Source organism: Triticum aestivum, chromosome 2A (genome assembly GCF_018294505.1).
Source record: "Triticum aestivum cultivar Chinese Spring chromosome 2A, IWGSC CS RefSeq v2.1, whole genome shotgun sequence".
In the NCBI taxonomy this organism is placed as follows: domain Eukaryota; kingdom Viridiplantae; phylum Streptophyta; class Magnoliopsida; order Poales; family Poaceae; genus Triticum; species Triticum aestivum.
In genome coordinates, this window is record NC_057797.1 from 718,674,279 (window position 1) to 718,685,323 (window position 11,045).

General features: G+C 48.2%; 1 protein-coding gene, 1 long non-coding RNA gene and 1 pseudogene across 2 annotated transcripts; 2 read left to right on the forward strand and 1 right to left on the reverse strand.

Moving 5' to 3' along the window:
* The first annotated feature begins 407 nt into the window (after positions 1–407).
* LOC123191916 (uncharacterized) lies at positions 408–2,587 on the forward strand. Its single transcript, XM_044604461.1, has 4 exons — positions 408–642; positions 2,024–2,221; positions 2,308–2,476; positions 2,574–2,587. Exons 1-4 carry the CDS (start codon positions 505–507, stop codon positions 2,585–2,587), a joined length of 519 nt encoding a protein of 172 aa, XP_044460396.1. The 5' UTR covers positions 408–504.
* Positions 2,588–2,792: 205 nt separating this feature from the next.
* LOC123186172 (uncharacterized) lies at positions 2,793–3,639 on the forward strand. The gene is made up of 2 exons (XR_006493564.1): positions 2,793–3,172; positions 3,252–3,639. It is a non-coding gene; the product is annotated as an uncharacterized lncRNA (long non-coding RNA).
* Positions 3,640–7,509: 3,870 nt separating this feature from the next.
* On the reverse strand, positions 7,510–8,838 carry LOC123186173 (BTB/POZ and MATH domain-containing protein 1-like; annotated as a pseudogene).
* Positions 8,839–11,045: the final 2,207 nt, after the last annotated feature.

Below are 11,045 nucleotides of genomic sequence, written 5' to 3' on the forward strand. Positions count from 1 at the left end.
GGTTGTGCCGGTGCTTTTCATGTGCAGGGATTTTCTCTTCACCTCGAGGAGCATTGTCCGTCCCGTTGCCATTGCCATCGTTGTTCGACTACGGCCTCTACGGTCTCGGGGTGAGCTTGACTATCATCTCCTCCCCCTCCCCTATTTGCTTTGTTCCGTTCGTCGTGCCGATGCCACTAGATTTTATTTTCATGTCAAGTCTCGACCTCTGACGAGGAGCATGCTGGTTTCATCCAAGTTGAGGAGGGTCGGTCCGTGTACCTACGTGGTTCCTCAAGGCTCCCGGAACGAGGGCTTCCTGTGGAGCAGAGGCCATGTATTGCTCCATGTGGAGAAATGTAACTAACTTTGGCTTCCCATTTTCTACCTTCAATGTATGCAACAATTGCTAACAACTTTGGCTTCTCATTATGTAGCGGTTGGAAGAAAGCTGGAGCTAGCAGGGGAAAGTACCGACACGTGAACGGCGTCCTTGGGAGCCTCATTAAGGAGCATTACCCTGGCATGGTTACTTTGCCTGGGGAGGGCAAAGTTCCGGAGCCAGCATGTACCTGGGACCACTACAAAGCCAATGAGGATCTTGGTGTAGCCAACAACATCGAGTTTCACAACAAAGCCGAGCGGGTCTTTGCCGAACTTTGGGTAATCATTAAGTTTCCTTCACACACTGCATCTCCACCGTCTTGTAGTAGCAAAACTTCTAGCCGTTGATATATATGCTGCACTCGAGAATTAAATATTCCACCCATGAGAAAACTTAGATTTAGATTTTACTTTATTTTTCTTAACAAAATGCTAGCAGACTATAATACTGCAGTAGCAAAACTATCTAGAAAACTTAGATTTAGATTTTACTTTATTTTTCTTAAAAGAATGCTAACAGACTATAATACTGCAGTAGCAAAACTATCTAGAAAACTTAGATTTAGATTTTACTTTATTTTTCTTAACAGAATGCTAGCAGGCTATAATACTGCAGTAGCAAAACTATCTAGAAAACTTAGATTTAGATTTTACTTTATTTTTCTTAACAGAATGCTAGTAGACTATAATGTTGCAGTAGCAAAACTATCTAGAAAACTTAGATTTAATATTCCTGTAGCCACAAAGGCGAGGAGGCGCCCACCATGGACGGATGGACAGCCTAGTTTATTTATAAATGTGTGCGTATACCACATGAGGCATTCTTTGAGCTCTGCTGATTAACCTGCAGATATCTAACTTGAATAAAAATCTGTGACGTGGATACTTTGCTGTAAATCTTGGTTCGACCTCTAGTTATTAATATATGAATTCCTAGAAAGAGTACATATTCAGTACTGAAGCTCCCTATGTTGGAAAACTAGTGCGTACTGTATTTCTTAATTGTGTTATTTGTATCTAGAGTATATTTCTAGAACCTGGGTGCATATATATATACCTGATTTTTGGACCTGTCAATTCAAAAAAATATGTGCATCTGATCATCTTTATTGAATGAAATTTCTGAGCAACAATGTTTAAAGCAGCCCATCTCTGGGCCATAGTGCTTGGGTGAATGGCTGGTCTCAATTTTTTTCACAGGATATAATTTCTGCGATTTGTGGCTGTACAGAGTACTTTTGTGTAGTAAAGCTGGGTTGAAAATATGTTGATCGCTTGAAGCTGGGTTGAAAATATTTCTGCGATTTGTGGCTGTACAGAGTGCTTGGGTGAATGGCTGTGTACAAAGTACATAGTGCTTGGAGCTCACTGACGCTGCAACCTGAATCCACATGTTGATCGCTTGACATGTAGTTTTTTCGTCAGTTGACACTATCTTCCTTCAGATGCATTCTGCACAAATCACATCCATCCTCACATGTACTAGATCATATAGCTAATATGTTAGCAGTACACGTACTACACTGCACCAAACAAATTCAGTTTCCATAACCAGTACACGTACTACTAGCAGATTTTACTTTATTTAGATTTTATAAGAAACCTCAGACTTAAAGGTTTGAAAATTACTGCACCAAACTAATTTTCTCTATATTTGCAGGATTTCTATAGATGCGAGGATGGAAAGTTGGAGGAGGCACGAGCAGTTGTCAACAAACATTGCCCGAAGCTTGTGCATAATCTGATGCATGAGGCGCGCCCTTTAGCCGTCCGCAAATATATGGCAACTCAAGGCTATAAGAGTCTTGATAAGAAAGCCGGTAGGAGACTCCGTCTTGAGAAGGACAAGTACATGGAGGTAAAGCATATTCATGCTTGTTATTTCCTCAACAGGCTGGCACTCAATTTCTTTTTGACATATATGAGATGCAATTGATCAATTAGGTTACTCCGAGATGGTGCGTCGATAAGGGGGAGTGTTGGGAGCGGATCGTGGACTATTGGTGTTCCAAAGAGTACAGGGCGAAAAATAAAGATTATAGAAATCGGCGAGCCGCAATGCTGGATCCACCACATCATCAAGGCAACTTGAACGTTATGGAGTTCGGTGAACGTTGGGTATATCTTATGGAGTTCTTCAGAAGCTTTTTCTTGTCATACATGTTGCCAATCCTTGTGATGAAATCTTAATCATGTTGCTTTGGTTGCAGGCGTCTCACCATAATGCTCCACTGCCCAACCTTTCGTCTCGTATGCTTTGGCCCATAAGGCACCATACAGAACAGCCACGCCTTACGATGAGAATGACACAGCGTCCGCGTACTCCAGCAAGACCGCCTACGATCGGATGGAGAAATTTAAAGGGATGGCAAAAGAGTTGAAAGGGCCCGAGTATGATGTGACAACAGAGCCTCTTGACCACGTGTTGATCATGATCTCTGGAGAAGGCAGGAAACATGGCAAGGAAGCAATTGCAGGAGGCATGTTCCCTAGTTCCTCCCGTACCTCTCTCCCTGAATACAAAGCTCGGTTAGGTATCTCAAAATCTTCTACATGTAAACGCTCGACTCCAGCTATGGTTGAGATGGAGGTATTCTATACAAGTCCTTCTATATATGTTTGTTTCTTACTTACTGTTGGATTGAAGATGCGATTGCCATGCCATATTTTGCAGGCCCGACTGGCGGAGTTGAGGCGAGTGGCGGCGGAGGAGAGGGTGGAGGAGAGGCGACTGGCTGATGAGAGGACGCAGCAAGCGGTGCAGCAGGCGATGTTGGCACAAACTAGTCAATGCTTTGCAATGTTTGCGGTTAGTTCCTTAATTGCCAAAGATATACATGAACTCTTCTACCACCAGTACTTAATCTTCACTCAAACATAATTTGCAGGCTTATTGTACCCAGAATGGTATGCCCGCTATGACGATGCCTCATCAATCAGGCCATGGATCTAATACTGATGGATCTTCACATGCACGAGGCCCAAGCGACAACAACCTTGGTGGTTCTCCGAATGTATGAGATCGAGTATGGTTGGTGGTTCTTTTGTCTGTTTGGCATATTGATGATTTCAAGCACGTTATTTGTTCTTGTGCCAAAACGTGACGGTCACCATTCAATCTTGTATGCTATGGAACTTTGTCCCGGGACTATATGCTATGGAACTTTGTTCATTGTTGCTTATATTTGCTATGGAACTATATGCTGTCCTGTTATGGTTCTGTGCTGTGAGGATCTTTGGTTATGGATCAAGGCAATTACTATATTGTGTATTAAACTGTTTAATTGTGTATTAAAATTTGAGATTATAAAAAAAAAGCTTTGCCGTCTAGGGACAGACGGCAAAACTGCCACAAGTCGCTAGCCTGTGCTTCTGCTGGAATGTTGCCGTCTGGCCAACAGGACGGTTGACGGCAAAGAGGTGACTATTTGCCGTCTGGGACAGCCCTACCAGACGGCAAAGTATGCATCTTTGCCCACTGGGGATCGATCGACAGACGGCAAAGTTAATAGACTTTGCTGTCTGCCTGGACGGCCGGTAGACGGCAAAACACTTGACGCAGTCCGTCAATCCATCCGTTCCGTCTGCTGCAATATTTTGCCGTCTGGCTTTACCCGCTGACGACAGAAGGTATAGACTGATGGCAAAGTCTTTGCCGACAAGCAGCTAAAATAGTAGACGGCAAAGTATTCTTTGCCGATTATTCTTTGCCGTCTGACTTTGCCGTCTACTTCCTGACGGCAAACTCTTTGCCGTCTGGATTTACGTCTTTGCCGTCTGTTATCCACAGACGGCAAACTAGCAGTTTCCTGTAGTGTATAAGCCACCCCCCTTATCTGGGACAAGGGTTCGCACTTTTGTAAACTCACACACACACACATATATAATTCAGTCGACCGCCTCAGGGCACCGAGACGTAGGGCTGTTACTTCCTCCGAGAAGGGCCTGAACCCGTAAAACTCGTGTGTACAACTACTCCATAGCTAGGATCTTGCCTCCTCGTACCTACCCCCCATTCTGCTGTCAGTCTTAGATCCATGACAGGCGGCGAACATGAACTACATGCAGACCGACATACTCCCTCCGTTCCTAAATATAAGTCTTTGTGGAGATTTCACTATAAACTACATATGAATGTATATAGATATATTTTAGAGTGTAGATTTTTCATTTTGTTATGTATGTGACTCATAGTGGAATCTCTCCAAAGAACGGAGGGAGTAGATGCAACTAGTGGCAGTATGTTTGAAAAGTGCACATTAATCACGGACATGCATAGCAGACATGCAACTATAATTGTTGTCACCACCCTCGGGAGCCGCCAGAGGCACACACCACAACCTACAACCTATGTCGTTGTAGCTTGGGGGATGGACATGCAGTCTCTTTAGTTGTTGGTGTATTGCACCATTTGCAATTACAACTCGAGGGGTGGACATAAAAAACCGCTAGCCCACCAACAAAACACCACTAAGTGGCAGTCGTGTTGAAGAATGCACTTGCAGTCGAGGAGATATTTATAGTTGTGTGTCTAGTGGTAGACATGCAGCCATCCCTCCACTGTCACTCTCTCGAAAAACACCACTAAGTTGTAGCCGCGTTGAAAACATGCAGTTGCTATCGGAGATGACTCTTGCAATTGCGTGCCTAGTGGCAGAAATGCAACTACCCCCCTCCAAAAAAGCACCACTGAGTTGCATTCGCATTGAAGACATGTAGTTGCAGTCGGAGGCGACACTGTGTGTCTAGTGACAGACATGCAACTGCCCTCCCTCTAACAAATCACCATTGAGTTGCAGTCGTGTTGAAGACATGCAGTTGCAGTTAAGGGCGACACTTGCAGTTGCGTGCCTGGTGATTTTGGGCGGGACCCTGGTTTGCCTCCAGTTTGCGAAAAAACAGACGTCTTAACCGATGGGTACCTTGTTGGATGAAAAAATGCGTCCACACCGCTCAGTCCGGACGGATGCGAATGGTTTGAGGGTCAGCCTTGGACATGCCTAATCAAAAGAATACTTGATGTATGTGTTTATTTCATGTATAATACAGTAAAGCTTCTTCACACACACACACACACATTGTGTATTTGATCCACAAAGGGCTTGTTTGGTTATTTGCATCAACTCCAACCAGGACCGCTGGATGTAGCTTTTTCATTTTTGGCTAGTTCGGTTATGTACAAACACTGTTGGACCTGCAACACACGGTGATAAAAGCACCTCTACGCATGGCTCTGGAGGAATGCTCAAATCAACTGTTTCTCCAGAGTCAGGTCTGAGCAATGCGAGCGGGCTTATGTGCATGATTGCGACTGCACGCGCGGGGTCACGCGGTACAAGACGCGTTGGTTCCCAAAGCGGCCTTAACTCCCCTCACCCTCCTCTCACTGCTCACTACCCCTTCTTCCACTGCATCACTCTCCCCTCCTTGCATTGCACATTCTCCTATCTGTCCACTCTCAATGGATATGTCCCCAAGATATGCATATCGAGCACTGGCAGGCATACATCAAAGGCAAGCTCAGGATGGTGAGCACCAGCGGCAAGCACCGGCTTCACCCTCCTCCGTGTCAATGGCGACATGTCCTCCATGTCCTCTGTAGCATCGATTTTCTTGTGGGCGCATTCGATCTATTGTCAATTGAGCACTCAATTCATGGTTAGGCTTTGATTTGGGACCGGTTATATCGATTCTGATTATAGATTCTAGTTTTTTCACACACTGCGGGTACGGATATCAAGGTTAGAACTAACCCTTGAATCGATTCATCGGCACTTCAGACATAGCATAGTCGTGACGGGGTTCGAGGCGCATGGCTTGGAGGCGTGTGCCGACCGGCGTGTAGGTCGATGGTAAATCGAACATTCAGGTTTGTCGTCATGCACCTCAAGGGGCATTGTAGAGCAGCCAAACTGAGGAACCCTCGCCACCATCTCCAATGCATAGTGCTCGTCCCCATAGTCGTAGTCGTCCAAAACGATCTTGTTCATATGTGTTGTACATTTTGTTTGGAGCACTAGTTCACATCTGTATGTTCAATGTAGATTGAGAAGCTCGTCATGGGAGGCAACGACAAGGATGGCAAGGAGGTCACCTCGGAGACGAAGGGCAAGGAGGTTGCCTCTGACTTGAAGGAGAAAGGAGATTGGATCTAGCAAGAAGGGCAAGCTGGTGCTACAGAACGACAGCCCCGGAAGAGGGTTAAGAAATACGACCATTAACATGATAATGTCGGCCAAACACATTTCTGCAAGACCGTCTTTGGACCTAAATTGGAGTATCTGCAAATGTCCCATGCCTTCAGCAAACACATCGTCCCCATCCCAGAGATTGTTCAAGTTGATGACGAAGAACGTTAACGACTGCACCTAGAAGGTCATCGTCTAGATGATTGGCGGCAGGCTCACCTTGATCAGGGATGGGAAGGCTTCTGTGTAGCTCAAGCGGTCAGGATCGGGTGCCTTCTTACCTGGAAGTTGGTGAGTCCCACGTACTTGAAGGTGGTCGTCTTCAACGCCGAGGGCGTTGAGGTGGTGGCAAAGTGCGGGCCGCACAACAAATCATTTGACATGGATGCCGAAGAGCGTGCTTAGGGTGTTATCTCATACTATATTATCTAAAACCTGTTTGTAGACTTTGTGGTACTGTTATGAAGCCGCCTGCTAGTACTACTATGACGTATGGTTATGATTTATCGTGTGCAAATAGTGTATGTTGTGACTATATTATGCTGTTGTGTCTCTCTGTGTATGCTGGTAACCTCATCACTCCCAGAAGAGGTTACCACAACACCTGTGTTATATGTAACCAAACAATAACACTTTCATCTGGAAAGAACATGGAGGAAACAAAACACTGTTGCCTATGTTGCTGCTCAGCCAGCTGGAGCGGATGCAGACAAATGAACTATGTGCAGAACATGGGTTTTGAGCTGTATATATGGACTTAGCCAGGTTGAGTAGTGCTACAGATGCAAAGTGACAAAAATAGACGCAGGGATGCAGCAGGTAACCAAACATGCCCAAACTAATTTGTAAGAAACAATTGATTCCTGTCTTCCGGGCTTTGACATCACCTTCTCCGTTAGTAGTGCTGACTAAATTACAAAAAGGGAGAGAAGAAAAACTCACTAAAATTAGAACGTGCTTCACGTGGGCTAGATCATATTTGGATCGGATCAGTCCATATAACAATAATAATTGTCGCAAAAGAAATAGGAATTATTCTTACAATTAAACTAGTACATAAATAAATAGATTAACATTTGACAAGAAATTGATCAAACCACAACAGAAAATAAAGATTTATTTTGATGAAAGAATAAAAATCTATTCCATGATTTTTTTGGGGGGGTCCTAGATTACTTCGTCCCGGCGGCAGATACCTCCTTGTCCCCCGATTCAAGCTTTGCCATGTAGCGTGTGAACCCGTTTCTTAACAAGACAATTCCCGCTATTCCCCGCGCAGAAAGAAACTCCACACAAGCATCTTTGAGCCCCTCACAGAAGTGCTGATCTGCAACTGCCAATGTACTTGTAACGGTCTGCACGTTGATGCTTTTGGATAGCTTCTCCTCACACATCACCTTAAGCCTGTCCAGCCTATACCGGTGTGCTGCGACTAGCAAGTGCTGCATGGTAGCAGCATCGTAACCTTTCTCGTTACATGGGGGCAGCGAGTCGTGTAGATGAAGTGAAGAAGCATCTCGAAGATGGCCGGCTCCATGTCGGGAACCTCTATGCACTGCGTGTCCTTATCCGCCATCGGGCCAAAGAACTGAGCATCGAAAATCGGCGATTGCGCAGCAAGCATGAACGTATGCGCGCTGAACTCCCTGCCACCCACGAGGAACGTGACGTCGGTGCCCTTCCCGTCTTTAAGGGTGCGCTCGAGGCGGCCGGACCGCTCCGGCGGAGGAACCACGACGAGATTCCTTGGGCACTCCTCCGGGGGTGGTTCTATGATCACGGTGAGAACGCACCTTATTGTCAGTAGGCGAGGGCACGATTTTAGCTTCGATTTCTCGATGAAAACACCAAAGTAAACCTTTTCCGGAGAAAAGATTCTCTCCACTGCGTCCGGGGTGGTCAGCAATTCCACTTTCCCTCCCTTGTCCAGCAAGGTTATGGTGAGCTTTGCCCTCACATCCTTCGTCAATGAGCTGAGACAAAACAAGAATGCTAACGCTTTTTCAGAGTCCTTGGTGTGTCCGTCCGGGTAGAACCTGATATTCCAATCGTAGCCGCCGACCCTGAACGTGCGGGAGGTGATGTACGTGCCCATGCCCTCAAGCAGAGGGTAGTTGGTCACCTTGAAATCATGTGTCGCGCCCTCCGTGACGCACCTGGACCAAGTCTCCCGTAGTTGGAGGCCTTCGCCGTGGCCAACGGCAGCGGCCCCGTTCCGAGCCATGGCAGACGAGAACGCTGCAACGCAGGCGTTCCTGGTATCGATCAAGTTTCTCTGCTCCGTGAGTCAATGGATATATACGTGGAGGATTGTTGCTTCGTACCGTAACATGTTTCCTTTTCTCAAGTCATTAGGTGTGACGTAACCTTCTCCAACTCACTTTGCTTTTGCATCCCGCGATGGGTGTTGTTGGACTTGGACAGCTCTCGGAGCTTTAGTTTAGTACACGATTGCTTCCATGATTTTCCCTGATTTCTGGATGGTCTAAAGCCAATGAAGCAATATACTCCCTCTGTTCCAGAATATAAGGTGCATCAGCTTTCGTGCAAGTTAAACGATTGTACTCCTGAATCCTGAATCCTCGTCGCGTCCTCAGGCTGTCTACTAATAAATGGTGCGAGGTCTAGGTTCAGTTCATCTTCCACAAGCATGTCGTGATGAGCAGGGGCTGAGACTACTTCTGCAAGAAGCACAAGATCTTCCCCGGCGAGCTACTTGTCCTGAGGCTATCGCCTATCGATCCTGTGCTTCAACGTGCAGATCTACAGCGCCTCCGTTGGCACCGCCTCCTCGCAGCGATGCTCTTCTTCTTCCTCTTGGTTGCCTCAGACAACTCTCTCTTGTTTATTTCTTTCTCTCAAGAAAACAAGGACACACACCGGGGCAGAAAACACACACGCACACACATTCACCAGGGAGAAAAATAGCTTTGCCTTTGCTCCCGGTGACAATCACAGGCGCTACATGGTTTCCTTCAGCCCTCACGGCCTCGTCATTTTCTCATAAACCAAATCAGTACATATATACAAGGACCTAGCACTTATGCCACACACTCACTCATGCCTTATCGTTCTCCTGGAATCTCTCTAGGAGCAACAAGACGCGGCCGTGCTGCTAACAGACCCATGCATGCACTAACAAACTCCCAGATTTTCCTCTAGCTATTTTGTCCAGCCGGTCAGGTTCTAGTCTATTACTGCATCACTGCAGCCTCACGTCGCCATCGTCACCTCCTCGTGCTCGCCGTCTCACATGGCAGGCCGGCAGCTCGCCTCCTCCGCACGTCATCGTTGAACCTTCACCGGACAAACAGCACCCTAGACTAGAGTACATGCAGAACAAAACCGCACGAGAAAAACTTTGGAAGCCCCCGCTCCTGCCCCCGCTCCCCCGCTCCTACGGTTTCCCCGCCGCCGCCGGCGGCTCGTCCGTGCGGAGCCGCTGCCGCGGTGGCCGGAGCCCACCGGAGCCGCCGCTCCCTCCTCCTCCCGTTCCCCTTCTCCTCCCCCCTCCCCCCTCGACGCCCCCATACCTCGCGCCGCCTCCCCGAGCGAGGCGGCCGGGGGCCATTCCTCCGCGCGCCCCTCCCTCCTCCCGCCGCCGTCAGCGCGCGCCGCCGGCCCTCGGCTGCGTGATGCTGGCGGCGGTGGACTTGCCCTTCCCCGCGTGGGTCAGGGTGGACACGGTCCGAGCCGGTCCGGTCCCGGTCTGAGCCGGCGTTTGGACCGGCCGCCGGCGGTCCGAGCCGGACCGGACCGAGCAGCCGAGCGGTCCTGTTTTCAAGGACCGGACCAGCGGCGACGAAGCCCGGGCTGGACCGAATGGACCGAGCGGACCGGGAACCCACCAGCGTCGATGTGTGCGGGTGCAGCGGCGAGGTGGGCGATCGTGCGTGAGTGATGTGATGAAGTTGAGGAGCAATACCGACGAACTGAATCTTCTGAAACCGACGAACTGAATTTTCTGAAAGTTTGACAGCACATGTGTTTAACTGACGAACCGTGTGCATGTGTGAGCACGTCCACGTCTTGACTCAGTTTCAGGTTAGTTAGATTAAGCCGTTGTTGGAGGTCGTGGGATCGCACGATTTCTCATGCAGCGACAACATAGCTGCGTACGGGTGGACGCGAGACGGCACGGCCGCAATACTCGTTCATGGCTTTTCTTTCGTTCCTTTCAGTTGTAGTGTCTTGACCCACAGCTCGAGTCATGGCATGATTTCAGCTCATGCAGCCGCAATACCCGCAGGAATTGATGCCACCGTTAGGTTTGAGGCCATGTTCGAGAACTCCAGAACGGCGGCAGTTCACGCACGACCATGATGGCGACCGACGGCAAGAGGATACGGCGCACGGGGAGGAGAGGAAGGAAGGGGAGGGGAACCTCGGGGACATGGTGGTTCATCGTGGGGCTGCCGGTGGCTGCGACGACGACGAACGGCGACGGCGGTGACTGTGTTTTCTCGGTCCGACTGAGCGGCTCGGTGAAAGCCC

What these genes read in the sequence shown, in the direction of transcription:
- LOC123191916 (XM_044604461.1), top strand. Translation starts at nt 505, where the DNA reads ATGGTTACTTTGCCTGGGGAGGGCAAAGTTCCGGAGCCAGCATGTACC. An exon ending in GGGTCTTTGCCGAACTTTGG is followed by an intron (nt 643 to 2,023) that starts GTAATCATTAAG and finishes CTATATTTGCAG; the next exon opens with GATTTCTATAGATGCGAGGA. An exon ending in AGAAGGACAAGTACATGGAG is followed by an intron (nt 2,222 to 2,307) that starts GTAAAGCATATT and finishes TTGATCAATTAG; the next exon opens with GTTACTCCGAGATGGTGCGT.